Source organism: Cervus canadensis, chromosome 3 (genome assembly GCF_019320065.1).
Source record: "Cervus canadensis isolate Bull #8, Minnesota chromosome 3, ASM1932006v1, whole genome shotgun sequence".
Classification (NCBI taxonomy): Eukaryota; Metazoa; Chordata; class Mammalia; order Artiodactyla; family Cervidae; genus Cervus; species Cervus canadensis.
The window spans coordinates 46415635-46431952 of record NC_057388.1 but is presented as its reverse complement, the minus strand read 5'-3'; the positions used below and the strand labels follow the sequence as shown (position 1 = coordinate 46431952).

General features: G+C 42.8%; 1 protein-coding gene across 25 annotated transcripts in view; it reads left to right on the top strand.

The window, feature by feature from the left end:
- NRCAM (neuronal cell adhesion molecule) overlaps nt 1-11071 on the top strand; it is a 331138-nt gene extending 320067 nt beyond the window's left edge. For 14 of the 25 annotated variants that reach the window (XM_043463085.1, XM_043463080.1, XM_043463092.1 and 11 more), the window contains one exon: nt 5075-11071. In XM_043463085.1, the coding sequence (XP_043319020.1) occupies nt 5075-5312 (238 nt within the window). In that variant the 3' untranslated portion in view covers nt 5313-11071. Of the gene's footprint in view, nt 1-4514; nt 4527-5074 lie in introns of all 25 variants that reach the window. The other 11 variants (XM_043463091.1, XM_043463063.1, XM_043463074.1 and 8 more) reach the window with 1 other exon arrangement.
- Nucleotides 11072-16318: the final 5247 nt, after the last annotated feature.

Here is a 16318-nt window from a genome sequence, read left to right as displayed (position 1 = left end):
CAAGACCATTCCCAAGAAAAAGAAATGCAAAAAAGCAAAATGGCTATCTGAGGAGGCCTTACAAATAGCTGTGAAAAGAAGTGGAAGCAAAAAGCAAAGAAGAAAAGGAAAGATATACCCATTTGAATGCAGAGTTCCAAATAATGGCCAGGAGAGATAAGAAAGCCTTCCTCAGCGATCAATACAAAGAAATAGAGGAAAACAATAGAATGGGAAAGCCTAGAGATGTCTTCAAGAATATTAGAGATACCAAAGGAACATTTCATGCAAAGGTGGACACAATAAAGGACAGAAATGGTATGGACCTAACAGAAGCAGAAGAGATTAAGAAGAGGCAGCAAGAATACACAGAAGAACTGTACAAAAAAGATCTTCACGACCCAGATAATCACAATGGTGTGATCACTCACCTAGAGTCAGACATACTGGAATGTGAAGTCAAGTGGGTCTTAGGAAGTATCACTACGAACAAAGCTAGTGGAGGTGATGGAATACCAGTTGAGCTATTTCAAATCCTGAAAGATGACGCTGTGAAAGTGCTGCACTCAATATGCCAGCAAATTTGGAAAACTCAGCAGTGGCCACAGGACTGGAAAAGGTCAGTTTTCATTCCAATCCCAAAGAAAGGCAATGCCAAAGAATGCTCCAAGTACCGCACAATTGGTACAGTACTCGTCTCACCAAATCTCACACGCTAGTAAAGTAATGCTTAAAATTCTCCAAGCCAGGTTTCAGCAATATGTGAACCATGAACTTCCAGATGTTCAAGCTGGTTTTAGAAAAGGCAGAGGAACCAGAGATCAAATGGCCAACATCCTCTGGATCATCAAAAAAGCAAGAGAGTTCCAGAAAAACACCTATTTCCGCTTTATTGACTATGCCAAAGCCTTTGACTGTGTGGATCACAATCAACTGTGGAACATTCTGAAAGAGATGGGAATACCAGGCCACGTGACCTGCCTATTGAGAAATCTGTATGCGGTTCAGGAAGCAACAGTTAGAACTGGACATGGAACAACAGACTGGTTCCAAATAGGAAAAAGGAGTACGTCAAGGCTGTATATTGTCACCCTGCTCATTTAACTTATATGCAGGGTACATCATGAGAAACGCTGGGCTGGATGAAGCACAAGCTGGAATCAAGATTACTGGGAGAAATATCAATAACCTCAGATACACAGATGACACCACCCTTATGGCAGAAAGTGAAGAGGAACTAAAGAGCCTCTTGATGAAAGTGAAAGAGGAGAGTGAAAAAGTTGGCTTAAACTCAACATTCAGAAAACTAAGATCATGGCATCCGGTCCCATCACTTCATGGCAAATAGATGGGGAAACAGTGGAAACAGTGGCTGACTTTATTTTTCTGGGCTCCAAAGTCACCGCAGATGGTGATTGCAGCCATGAAATTAAAAGACGCTTACTCCTTGGAAGGAAAGTTATGACCAACCTAGACAGCATATTATAAAGCAGAGACATTACTTTGCCAACAAAGGTCCATCTAGTCAAGCCTATGGTTTTTCCAGTAGTCATGTATGGATGTGACAGTTAGGCTATAAAGAAAGCTGAGTGCCGAAGAATTGATGCTTTTGAACTGTGTTGTTGGAGAAAACTCTTGAGAGTCCCTTATACTGCAAGGAGATCCTACCAGTCCATCCTAAAGGAGATCAGTCCTGGGTGTTCATTGGAAGGACTGATGTTGAAGCCAAAACTCCAATACTTTGGCCACCTGATGCGAAGAGCTGTCTCATTTGAAAAGACCCTGATGCTGGGAAAGATTGAGGGCAGGAGGAGAAGGGGACGACAGAGGATGAGATGGTTGGATGGCATCACCAACTCGATGGACATGGGTTTGGGTGAACTCCAGGAGTTGGTGATGGACAGGGAGGCCTGGCGTGCTGTGGTTCATGGGGTCGCCGAGTCAGACATGACTGAGCGACTGAACTGAACTGAAGCTTGCATTCCTGGGATAAACCCAACCTGGTCATGCTATATTCTCTTTTTAGTCGATTGCTAAATTCTATTTGCTCATGATTTCTTTGAGATTTTCTCATGTGTGTTCCTAAGTGAAATTAGCCTGTAATGTTACTTTTGCTTTCTCAAAGTGTTCTTGTTGGTTTTAGATATCAGTGTTATATAGTGTTATACTATCTCACAAAATGAATGGTTCCTCTGACATGTCAAATTTGAACATGTCCAAAACTGGACCACTGGTCTTCTAGCCCAAACATGCTGCATTCCAGAGTAAGGGTAATTCCATCCTTCATGCTACTCAAATCAGAAATGTTGGTGTTGTCTTTTTCTCTGTTTCTTTCATATCCAACCCATCAGAAAGTCCTGATGGTGCAGTCTTCAGAATATGTCTGTAATACCACTTTGTAGCAGCCCAGTGTTCCACTCTGTCCCGAGTCACAGTCCTCTCACTCTTGAATTATCACAGTAATCTCCCTGGCCGCCTGGAGCAGGAGTTGGCTAACTTTCTGTAAAACGTCCAATGATAAGTATTTTAGACCTCACAGGTTGCACGGTTTCTGTTGCAACTCTACAATTCTGTTGTAGTACTGAAGCAGCTATAAACAATACATAATAAGTGGACTCAGTCCTGTTTTGGTGTAGTTCACCAACGCCTCCCTCTAAGGTAGGCTATTTGCGATACTGATGACAGTAATCCTTTAAAAATGTAAATCATATGAGCTCACTCATCCACTGAATTTCCTCCAGTGACTTCGTGTCTCACTGAGAGTGAGACAGATCCTTACATGGCCTGATCTATCACCTCTTTACCTTAATCTCAATCTCTCTCTCCCCCTCTCCCCCTCGCCCCTTCTCCCCCTCTGCACTGTCCCACCCCGAGCTCCTTCACCATGCCTAGAACAGGCTTGCCCTGCTAAGGGCATCTGCACTACTGACCCCTGTCATAATGACTCTCCCTCCAGCTGTCTACCTGACTAACTCAACTCTTTCTACGTCTTTGATCAGACATCACTTCTTAACAAGGCCCTCTCTGGAAATCCTACTTAAATGTCCACTTTCCATCCCCTCCCCTGACACCCTCCATTCTCTTTACTCAGCTCTATATTTTCCATAGCACTGATCACCTTCTGACACACTCTGTAACTAGTTTTTGAAATATGTAGATTGTCTGTATTCTCCCCTTCAAAAAGTAAACTTAGTGAAGGTTTTAGTCTATTTTGTTTGTTGCTGTATCTCCAGTGACTTGAGCCTGTCTTAGAGTAGGCGCTAAATAAACATTTATTAGATGTATGGTGGATGGGTGGATAGATAGATGGGTGGATGGATGAATCAACGTAATGTCATAGACTAGAATTTCCTGGAGTGTACACCTTGGAACATTAGTTCTCTAAAGCAGAATGATACTAATAGTTGGGATCAAAGTAACAAAATTCTGCTCATCATTAAAGTCTTCAGTGGAATTTTCTCACCAAGTTATGGGCAATAATTCACAGGAAGTATTCAAGCACAGCTTAGAAGCTAATGATTAAATTCCAAAAATCTGCAAGTTATTCTTACACCAGGTTGGAGACTGGCTGCTATGTCCCCTGACATTTCCCGTACACAGGCCATTCCAAAATTCTGTGATTCCTCCCCGGTTATTTATTAACAACAGTGATAATATCATTTATTCAGTTTGTGACAAGCACTTGTGTATTGCTAACACAGGTAATTTTCAGTAGCATATGTCAATGTCATATAAAGCCAGTATTATTTTCCAGTTGAAGTTTTCTTCTTGGTGAAAAACTTGAGACCCTAGTAGGAATTATTGGGCAGAATATTCATATACCATGAAATATTTGTATCTTGGCTAGAAAGAAGTTATTTATCAAAGGAAAGGGAACAGTAAAGTCCTAGCACAAGTTGCTAGGTGAACTATTACAGCTCAGGGGGCCTCTCTTTTACATGAAATCTTTAGAAAATTTTTAACTAATGTTGTTTATGTTTCCCATTTTTGTTCTTTGAAAGAATACAAAATATGTCATTGCTTTTTTTTTCCTTTTTATTTTTTAAACTAAATATTACCTGTTAAGGACTAGGTCAACATGCATACCTAGTTATATGACCATTTGAGTGAATGCTCTGAAACATAGTAATTACTCTTCTACTTCCAGATGTTATACTTAGGGGTTTAACAGAGACATAAGCAAATATATAGAGAGTCCTACACATTTTTATTTAGTTGCACTCCTCAGATTACCATCTGATAATGGATCGGCTGCATAACACACTGGGGAGGAGGGAGTGGTGGGGTAAAGACGAGGGCAGGAAATACTGGCTTTTACATTTGGGCATCACTCACACTTGTCAGAGTATATTGACACACTACTAATAGTACAGATACAATGCCCTGAAGTTAAATTATGTTTCTTTCCAAATTAGTAAATCTTTACCCATTAACTAATCAAAAGTAATACTGTATACAATCAGTATAAGGATTTTGCTTTTTTTCTTAGGCTATTTTCATTTGTTTCTTCTGCATCCCTTTAATGGAATGTGTAGGTCTCTTGAAAGGTAAGGTTCAAGTTTACAAGTCTGGCCTGCACTCAATAACACAATGATTTGAGATGCAGGATTTTGCTTCTTGCTCAGAAAAACAAAAATTCCATATTTCACACTTAACCAAAATCATTCTCCATTCATACCCAAAGAATCAGAGATATTATGCAGTTTGACATACTAACTTCTCTACCATAAACTTTTATACCCTTTTGAATTCTACTAAAATAGTGATGATTTTCAGCTTTTTTCAATTATTCCTTTGGTAATGCTTGTGACAATTTCTGAGTTGCTTCCAAATCAGGGGTCAGAATCTGTCACTGATATTGACATCACCCTGCAAAGCCACCCACCTTTCGAAGACTTCATGATTAAGCCATTTCTGCACTCAACTTTCATTCCAACCACATTCTAGTCATTGAAGGCCGCCTGGCACTTAGGTTGGGCTGGAGAAGCTCAGGGCACCAAATGCTTTCTCATAATTTGCATGCCTGATCTTTGAGAACCAAGCATTTTACCTAAGTGCCCATCTTGACGAACATGTTTTATCTTTTTTTTCCCAGTGATGCGGAAGACCACAAGCCTTTAAAAAAAGGCAGTCGAACACCTTCAGACAGGACTGTGAAAAAGGAAGATAGCGATGATAGCCTAGTTGACTATGGAGAGGGAGTGAATGGCCAGTTCAATGAGGACGGCTCCTTTATCGGACAGTACAGTGGTAAGAAAGAGAAAGAACCAGCTGAAGGAAACGAAAGCTCAGAGGCACCATCTCCTGTCAACGCCATGAATTCATTTGTCTAATTTGTGAGCTCTTTGCCAATATCCAGCTTTTCTCAAATGTTTATCTTAAAAAGCACTTGTCTGTCCGCCTTCTCATACTATGAACATAGAGGCAGAAAGTCTATGTGCTGCTGGGTGTTCATATGATGAGAACTGTCAAAGCAAGAACGTAACTCAGTCAAATGATATCTTAATGTGAACTGCAGTGCAAAGTGCATACTTTTTCATTCAACATAGGTCATCTTGATTTCCTAAGAACTGATAAAAAAAAAAAAATACAACATCATCAACAGATCACCTTCTACCCGCTTTGGGATACAGTTCAATAGGTTGCATGAAAAATGCTACACCTTTAAAGGATATACCTGTGTATGTTATTCAAACATGGGTTGGTACTTTGTTTGGTACTCTCCTCTGCTGAACCCCTAAGTAGGAATTCCGTTTTCATTGTCAAGAGTGTTACTGTAGTATTCTCTAGAACTTCAATGTCTTTGTGGACATTGTGAAATTGGTGACTCTATGTCTAGCTGTCGTTAGTCTTTTTGGGAGACTGTTAGGAACCATATACAATATATACTTGCTAAATGAGTTAATTATGACAGGTACATTTGCTGATGCTTACTGAGACCCTCTTACCTGCTCTTTGCTCCTCTTACTCCATTGACCTCTTAATCATCAAGGTATTATATTGGTACAGTGTTCTACTTTTTACATCCTCTCTCCATTCTGTTCCATGATTTTTAGGCATAAACAATGTGTATCGCAATGCATTTTGGCACTTGTGCCAGACCAAGAGAATCTCAAACGGGTCACTCCAATTAAATTTCAAAAATTATTCCAGGAAGCACAGGGCAAGACATATGCAGTGCCTTCAGATGATAAGCATTCCACAACATACTGCCTTCTATATCATTTGGTACAGTCAACTCAGAGTCCTAGATTACTGTCATTGTCTAAAAGTCACTTGGAAATGGCAGAGTTCATGAAGATGGCAATGTTGGGGTAAAAGAAGGAACTGTGACAGTAAAATGAACACAATTTATTTTAAGGAGCATTTCCCCCCATATGTATAAAAAGAAAAGTTTTATCACCAACTGGAGCATATAATGATTTTATGGTCCCTTATGGTTTCTATTAAAACAAGTCACATTCAGTAAGAAAGATGTCAACCTGGTAGAAAATATTTTTTAAAACTTATTTCAAAAACACCTAAAGCAAACCAACAGGATTATATTTTTCTCTAAGTCATTACCTATGTGGCAGCTTTTGAAACTCTGCGGCATTAAACAGTGTGTATGCAAATTACATGGATGCCTTGCAGAATCTAAGAAATCTGACAAGTGCTAACAAGGTCAACAGTCAAAGGGATTACATCTGTGGTTTTGAAAATAAGCATATATATTCTACCGGCTTCATAAATAATATCTATCAAATGGTTTTCTTCCACATATGAAATTCTATAGCAACCTATGGTTGAAGGAATGCTCAGTTTCACTTGCCAATAAATTGGTTTCTCATAACTTGCATCAAGTTTAATTTTAAGTAAAGCTTTTTATATGTAGATATTTTGTTGAATTTGTAAATACACTTAGAGTGTAGATGCTATATGCTTAGGGGTGTTACATACAAATAAACATGCCAACAATGTTTATGTTGTACTGTATAAAATGTTAGCTAATTAATACAGTGCGTGGGATTGGAAAGCATTTACTTAAATGCCTTCTGGGGTTTTATTTTCTCTTTTTGCTGTGAAAGTGAAAGAGTGAACTATTTTCCATACTGACAGCAGGTTTCTAGAAGAAATTTTCAGAACTTTGCCGAAGCACAGTTTGAAGTAATCCCAGGTAAAGATGGCCCTACATAGTTTAATGTCTCCAGTATTCACTTTTCACAGATCAGCCTTTCTTGTGGAAATCCAGAAAGACCAGAGAGGCTTGCCTTGGCATCAGAGAGCACAAAGATAAGTTACTTCAAATTTACCAATGTATGGGGGTTGGGAGCAGGGGACAATATAGATTTTCCTCTTCCGCAATGGTAGATGCTAAATTTATCTGTGCATGAAGGGGTCATTTCTGTACTAGTGCAACAGAGTTTGTATTAAAAATTAAATGTGGTTTTAAAAGTCCTTCTCTCTTTTGTAACATATCATGTTCCTAGTGGAATATGAATGTCCGAGTAATGGTATATGTAACAGTATAGGCAGATGTGACTGGATTTCCGTCAGAAAAGTAACTATTAAAGAGTCATGATCTCTTTGTGATTCTTAACTTCTTCAAACCTAGAGTTCCTAATGTTTTATTTTATTTTATTTATTGGCTGCATCACATTGCTTGAAGGATCTTAGTTCCCTGACCAGGGATCAAACCTTGGCCCCTGGCAGTGGAAACTCAGAGTCCTAACCACTGGACCAACAGGGAATTCCCCCTAATGTTTTAAAATATAATGCAGAGTTTGATTTTTGCTTTTAAAAGGCAGAGAAAAAGTTAAATGAAAAGCTAAACAATATGAAAAAGAGCTAATAAAAGAGGGGCATATCAAACATTGTAATGCAAAGCAGGAATAGATATTAACCAGCCTTTGGAGAAACAGTCTGAGAAGTTAGATGCTGCTTTCTTTCCTGAAGCCCGATCACCACGAGCCTGCTTCCTGTTGTCATCCTTTCTTCTGCCCGCCTGGACCTCTGCCATCTCCAGCCATGGCAACTGGATTCCTTAACTTCTCCTGCTTGATGAAACAGCTTGAGTGTGGACAAGTAGCATTGACGGATGTGTCATCCAGCCCCTTCTCAGCAGCCCAATTCTTCTTGAGACTCATATCTGTCCAGCTCTGCAAATAGCCAAGACCTGGCTTGTTCCTCCATCTGCCCTTGGTCCCAGCTTTCTACCCGTAAGACCTTGTGCTGGCACAGAGCTCCCTCTCCCTACAGAGTTACTTGGATACCAATGTGATACGTGCATCAACTGAACGATGCTAATAGACCCTATGTAGACCTTAGTCCTTCTACCATGGAGAGCATTTACTTTTGAGCAAGTCAGGATCATCAGTCACAGGTCTGTTTAGCAACACAGCCTGGCCAGTTGTAAGCCTGACCACAAAAAGCATTGGTTTGCTGATGCCTTCTTGTTCAGATGGTTTATAATGGCCCTGCTTTGCTTTTCTCTCTCTCTCTCTCTCTTTTTTTTTTTTTTTGTGTGTGTGTAAACTTAAATTTTATTGAAGACCTAAGATATGAAAATTCTAAAAAAAAATGTAATTGGTACTTCTGTAATTTAAAGTATAATGATTAATTTTACTTTTGTAATTTAAGTAATTTCAGCAAGCCTTTTTTTATCATGCATTTCTTTAAGATCTATGTTTATAAATTGACTTCACAAGTTGGATAAGACATTAGATAATTGATATAACCCAGTGAAACCTGGTTTACTTTTAATGTCTGATAAAATAATTGGAAATAGCTTGTGGAGGCAAAGGAAATAAATGTGAAGAACTGAGACTTCTCACCCCAACTAAGCATCTCTCTCCTGCTCATGAGATTGTTCTATTTCTACAAATTGCCACCAGAGGGCGCCCGTACCTTATTCAATGTGAAACAAAACAAAAAAACTGGGAAAACAAAGCCTCTGGAGAAACAGTGCCAAGGACCTCTGATAATCAGACTGGGTCTGATCATGCAGAAAATGATTGCCTGCTGTAACTGGGAGAAACGGAATTGGCAGCTTTCTCTGAGGAGTTCACAACCTCCAGGGAGCGCGTCTGTGTCACCATGAGCCTCATCAGTATCTCCTTCCTGGTATGGTGGCCGGGTGGCTGCTGGCCCATCAGCAGAGCGAAAGGATTAGGAGTCGGCCTCCTGGCTCTCTCCAGACACACCTCACCTGCAAGCTGGTGGTTGCGAAGGAGGGGCAGGATCCTAAAATGGTCCCTCCCCTTGCCCGTCATGCCATTTTGGCTGCCACAAGTGGTTTGATATTTTGTGGCTGGTTAACACAGTAAGCACAGTTTAAGCACAGTTTTTCTTGTTCGCTTTAGAAAAAGCAGGAGAGGGAAAGAATACTCCCAGAGTATTTCTATTAAAGAAGCAAACGGAGGTATAAATGCTGCAAGGGGAAGGCACGGGGTCCATGAGAGCAAGTGATGGAGGAGACTGAGCTGTGCGGGGTGGTCCGGAGGCTTCCCTGAGAAGCTGGGAGCTGGGGGACAGTAGGACCCAGGAGGAGAAGGCAGGACAAAGCCACTGCCCAGGAGAGGCCCTTGTGTCGCGAGCAGATGCCGGGGCCAGAGCATACTTGGGCCCTGAGCACCGAAGGATAGGTTTTTTTATTTAGTCAAGGTGCAGTGGAAAGTGGGGAGTAATTAAAAAGGTTAAAGAAAAGGGTTATATGACCAGATCTGTTTGTGAATGAGGTGGCATTCTTAGGATTCAGTGTCGAGAATGGGCTGGAAAGGAGCCAGGAAGGTTGATAAGAAGCCACTTGGAAGCTTCGAAGTTGTTTAGATAAGAGATGATACAGGTTGGATCCAGATTATATCACTGGAGATGGAGAGAAGTGGGTGGATTCTAAAGATATTTAGGAAGGAAGTTAATGGGAGTGATAGGTCAGATATGGGAGAATGATGGATCCAAGATGGTGCTTAGATTCCTGACTTGTCTAACCAGACAGTATATTCCTTTTTATTTCTGTAGCCATCAAGCCTCTCCAGCCTCAGTCAATGTGTTCTGGAGACACTGTCTTGCTTCAGCTGTATCTATTTAGCTATTATCTCAGCGAATGACTCAACAAAGTTTTTTTTAATCAACAAACTTTGTGCCTGTGTTTGTGTGCTTGAGTAGGAGCAAACTCAGCCTGCACATTGGACTCACCTGGGGAGCATTGAAAGTCCTCATGCCTGCCCACTCACTCCATTGTGAGACATAGCCTGGCATCAGAATTTTTCAAAGCTCCCCAGATGATTCTAATGTACAGACAAGACTGAAATCAGCCACAAGAAACATGTTTTTACACTCTTGTATGTGCATTTAAAGTATTTAATGAACAGTGTTTTGAATACATTTCTTCATACAGGTTGATCTCAAATTATCTTGTATTTGTCCCAGTAAAAAAACGACGATTACATGCCTAGGGGAAATGGACTCCGCATCGTTGGTGGGATTTAAAATGGTACTTTGAAAAACAGTTTGGCCATTTCTTAACATGTTAAATATAAATTTACCTTATGACCCAGACGTTCCACTCTTGGTATGTACTGAAAAAGAAATGGAAAAATATGTCTATGCAAAGACTTGTATACAAATATTCAAAGGAGCATTCATCATAATAGCCAAACAACAACCCAGATATCCGGGAACTAATGAATGCATAAAGACAATGTGGTCTATCCATGCAATTAAACAATGAATCCATATAATTAAATAAGATACTAAGTAGTAGTTTTTTAAAAGTACTAATACCTACTGCAACATAGAGGACCAAGGGTAGCATTATGTTAAATTAAAAAGCCAGACACAAAAGACCACATACTGCAAGATTCCATTTATTATTTCAAATGTCCAAAAAAGCAAGTCTATAAAGACAAAGTAGGTTGTCTGGGAATGGGAACAGGGATTACTGTAAATTGGCAGGAGGGATTTTTCTAGATTGATGTAAATGTTCTAAATCTGGACCAGTGCTGACAATGGCACAACTTGATAAATTTACTAAAAATCACTGGATTGTATGCCTAAGTAAATCTGTGGAATGTAAGTTATACCTCAATAAAGCTGTAAGACAAACCATCCCTAAGCTTATGTGTGTCTGAGAGTGATCAGGGCTGTGTATAAATGAGCCTTGTGATGAGTACAGCACCACAGGATAGGTCACTTCCCCTCCCCGTCCTCCCGTTTTTTTTTTCAGGAGACCCCACAAGATCAGTGGTTCTCCAAGTATGGTCCCCGGCATACTGAGGCATACAGCAGCCTCAGCACTACTGGAGAGCAAGGCAAATCCTGGACCCACTCCAGATCCACTGACTCAGTTCTGGGGGTGGAGACCAGCACCTGTGTTGTCACGGCACTCGAGGTGATCTGACGCATCCTAACCCGAGGCCAACGCTGGAGTCACCTCCACTCCAGTCTCTCCTCTCTCCTACCTGCAGGCATGGGAGGGATTTACCTTCTGAGATGAAAAGAAGAAACTAGGCTCTTTTCGCAACAGCAAAAAAAATTGAAATAACTGAAGTGTTCATCATCAGGTCATAGAGAAAAAAATTCTGCTGTATCAGACCAATATTTATAGTAATGAAATACTACCCACAATAAAGAGGAATAAACTACTGATACAGGTCATTCATTCTGCTGGAAGAATCCAAACAAGTTTCATTTATGTGAAACACTGGAACAAGCAAAACTGATCTAAAATGATGGAAAGCATATCAGTGGTTGCTTGGGGCTGAGCTGTGGGGAGGGATTTACTACAAAAGGGCTGAGGAAGCTTTTAGGGGCAATGGAAATGGTCTATATTTTGATTATGGTGTTGTTTACAGGAGTGTGTTCATTTGTCAGGACTATATACTTAAAATGGGTATATGGTAAAAAAAAAAAAAAACAACAACAAATTTGAGAAATCTCAAACTGAGTTGGAAGAGCAGAAGGGGGCGCTCTCACATCCTATGCTGATAGCAGAGCCCAACAGGAAAAAGACTCCTTTCCTGGCAAGGACTCAGCCAATGAGAAGCCGAGGGCTCTTTATTTGCTCCCACCCTCCCACCTCCCCCTGTAGAAGCCTACTTCTTCCCGTGCTGTGGGCGGGATTTGCTCATGGCTCGCCATGGTTATAAGTCGGGGATAACAATTCTGTTCTGATCCGGAAGAAACCCATCTTTGCTGTATAAGTAACTGACAGTCTGTTCGTTTTAAGTCCACCATTATATCAATAATGCTGTTTTTTTTCTTCTTTTTAAATTATTTTGTCAAAAGTTTTATTGAGCTTTGATACTGCTGTTTTTTAAAGGGAAAAAAGAGTTGGGCCTAAGTGACTTGTCTCTTGGTTCTTATTCTCTGGTCAGCTGGCCCAAGGAGATTAGGGCACAGGGGTGGGGAGGTGGGGAACCCTTGGCCCTGCTCTCCTCTCCATGTGGTAAATGCAAGGGGTTAGGATTCAACATGACTTCTTAGAGGAAGGTTGGCTGGAAGCCATCTCTGCCTCACTCCAGCGGGCTGTGGGGTCAACACCTGTCTTGTCAGGCATCTGAGGATGCATGTCAGCTCTGGTATCCACCCAGACCTCCCAAGCGTTGGAAGGCAGTCCCCCCCAACTTGCGTCTGTGTGGCCAGACCACCGGTGTGGCTTTTTGGAAACCCTGGCTTGTTGGCATCTCCAGCTCAGTGCTTCACGGTATTCTTCTCTTTCTTATTTTTCTCCCCCAGACTTTTCATGACCTTCCTTTTCCCTTTCTACTGTCCCTCATGTTTGTTCTCCTGGACTAAACACCATCTGTTTCCTAGCTCTCAATTCTCCATCCTGATGAGGTCACATTGACATCTCAGAATTACACTTGTTCAAAATTTAAATCTTCAGTTGTTTCATATGCTAACTCTTCTCTGCCCAGTGCACCCAATCTCAGTAAATGGCCCCAGGTTGGCTCAATCAAGGCAGAGTCAGCATTTTCTCCTCTCCTACCCAACAGCCTATTCTCTATATTTTTCCAAACTTTGTGTTGAATACATGCAGCTTCTCTTTATTTCTAGCCTCCCAGCCATACTGCCTGCCCCTCTTGCCCTCCTGCAACCCAAACGCCACACAGTAGAGCCGGGCTGTCGAACCTTTTCTATACAGGCCTGGATAGCAAATAATTGAGGCTTTTCAGGCAAGGTGTTCTGCATTATAGCTACGCAGCTCTGCAAGGAAATCAGCCACAGGTGTGCAGATACTTAAAATGGGTGTGGCCAAGTCCCAATAAAACTGTTTATAAAAAATAGATGTGTTTTGTGCTGGCCTCAGCCTATCAGTAATGATGCTATTGGTTAGAAATACCAGGGCAAGAGTTTGAACCCTTTTGGGGACCACGTGCCTGAGAGTAATTTGAGTGTCTCTTTTTTTTAATGTATATTTTTGTTGTGTTGTTGCTTAGCCACTCAGTCATGTCTGACTCTTTGCAACTCCACAGACTGTAGCTCACCAGGCTCCTCTGGCCATGGGATTCTCCAGGCAAGAATACTGGAGTGGGTTGCCACTTCCTTCTCCAGGGGATCTTCCCCACCCAGGGAGCAAACCCTTGTCTCTTGCGTCTCCTGCATTGGCAGGCAGATTCTTTATATATCTCTCTATATATAATTGCATTTATTTAATTTATTTTAAATTTGGCCGTGCTGGGTCTTCGTGGCTGCACACAGGCTGTCTCTAGTTGTGGCGAGTCGGAGCTGCTGCTTGTTGCAGTGTGGGGCTTCTCATTGCGGAGCACAGGCTCCCAGGTGTTCAGGCTTCAGTAGTTGTGGTTCTCAGTCTCTGGAGCGCGGGGTCAGTAGTTGCGGCACACGGGCTTAGTTTCTCCATGGTATGTGGGATCCTCCTGGTCCAAGGATCAAACCTGTGTCCCCTGCGTTGGCAGGCCGATTCTTATCCACTCTTCCACCAGGGAAGACCCTGAGTGTTTCTTTATGAAGGTCATTAAGACGCTCCATGAGGCCAGTTGCCTGCAGGCCTAACATGGATGGAAGATCCAAAGAGTGTTAGATTGCAGAGGCCACTCTGCAGAGACCTCTCCTGGGAGGTCTCCTGGTCAGAGTCTGTGATGTCTGTCCATCCAAAGCAAACAGGCATAAAGAAGAAAGAGAAAACATATTTAGTAGAGGAGTTTTGGGTGGGGGTTGCCAAGGGGAGGCCCTGGTAAGCATTGGTGATTGGAACACCCTTTCTGGAAGCCCCAGCAGAAACGGGCAGTGGGCCAAGGGAGCCATTCTGCCCGCAGACGTGTGGTGGTCTCTCTAGGAGTGTGTCCCGCATCTGGATGATCTCTGGTGTTTGGTTTGGGAGCAGAGAAGGCGCTTTGTTTGTTGCACCCTTGGCTGCTGCTAGAGAGGGGAGTCCTGCCCCTTTGTGGTCAGGTCATTGAGGCGCAACTCCCTGGTGACCTGAGGTTGTGCAGCCTATTTGTCAAGTTGGTGGAATGGTAGGTACCCTGAGCCCTGTATCGGACTGAGTATGGAGGGCTTATGAGAGGGTCTCCTGGACTGTTGACAGTGGCTTCTGATGAGGCGCAGTTCGTGTAAGCAGAAATGTGGGTAGAAATGATAGGAACTGGGGACTCAGCTAATTCCTTCTGTATCTGGGTCTCGCAGGTGGGCTTGCCTCCTGTGAGAAAATTGCCCCTCAGCCCATGGTCAGAACAAACCACAAGGTCATTAGTGACCACCCAAGAGTCTGACCATGTGGCTCTGCAGAAGGTCCCATGGTATGGCCTCCTTGAGGGCTGGGTGAATAGTCATGAGTTCCATCACCTGGGTTGAGCAGGAGAGCCCCTCCCCTCCTCCAGGGAGGTGCCCGAGGAGAGGTGGGTGGAGCCGCGTCTTCCAGCTGCACTGGAATAATGCCATCTGTGAAGAGCACAGACTCCCCATCCATCCCAGACATTTGTTCCCAAGGGGCTCCCCAAGTAGCCACAGTGGGGGAGAGGGGGCACCGTTACTTCTTAAGTCTCCCAGGCAAGGGACTGAGCACAGGGGAAGTCACAGCTTCCTGTAATCTGGAAAGGCCTTTGACATCAGGTGTGGCCCTCTCCTGAAGGTACATTTCCATTTTACCAAAGAGGCACTGGGAGCCATGCCGGACTTCACTGGGAGGCATCTCTAAGCCAGGACTTTATCAGAACGTGGATTTGGAGTAGTGGGGTGGAGGCTAGTTAGGGCCTCAGTTTCTATAAGAGCCCGAGAGGATGCCCACAACTGCATTGAAGGTGGGTATTTTGGAGCTGATACTGTGGGCAGGTGCTTCTCCAGGGAATCTTCCCAACCCAGGGATCGAACCCATGCCTTCCACATTTCAGACAGATTCTTTACTGTCTAAGCCACCAGGGAAGGACATTGTGGGTAGGTGCTTAGTCTAAAAGTCTGTAAGAAGCCAGGTTAACTCCTGTTTGGTCCAGACACTAACAGGAGCCATAGTCAGATGTGGCCAAGCTCTTGACTTGGAAAGCAGGGTCAGAGGGCATTAAAGGTAAGGTTTGTTGGACTGTCTGCTGAACTGCTTCTGAAGCCCACTGTTGGGCTTCATCCCAACAGAAGGTGGCAGAGTCATGCATGTGATTGCACATATGGGGCAAAGACTTAGAGATGAGGGGTGTGTTGCCTCCAGAACATGAAAAGACCTAGTATGTGTTTTGCCTAAGTATGGGGGTGGTATAATGTAACTGATGTTTGACTGTTGGGGAGGTTTCTTGGCCCTTAGAGGACCAGATGATGCCCTAAAGCTGGTCAGGTGAGGAGGGCCTTAGGTCTTAGGAAGGGTAATTGCCCAGCCACATTGCTGTAACTAGTGTGGGAGGACATACAAGGCTGCCTGCTGCTTCCTCAAAGGGACTGTCAGTCTAAGGTCATCAATATGATGCCAAGAACAGCACTTTGAAATTGTATGGTATTTAATTCCTGGCAACAGAGGTTATGTATCCTTGCAGGATTGTTCACATATCCCATTGGGAGCCTCAAAATGTATGTGGAACCCCTTCCAAAGTAAAAGCAAGTTAGCCCTGGGATTCCTGTGTAATAAGAACAGAACATATGAGCTAGGTCAGCGACCTCGAAGGACTCTCCTTGGGCCCATTTATGACCTCACTCAATCCTGTATTAGGAACTGCCTGAACATTGTGGTTCCAATAGTCAATGGTGAGGTTACATGTGTCAGTAGGGGCTTAAGTGCCAGCCACATGGGTATTAAAAGGGCCTGCTGACTCCCATCTCAAGCATGTCAGTAACGCAGGGCATAAGCCTTCAGTGGTCTGTTTACGGTGGTGCTGGGGGCTGTTTACCATCCTGACTCGAGGAAGAGGAGTCCCTGGCA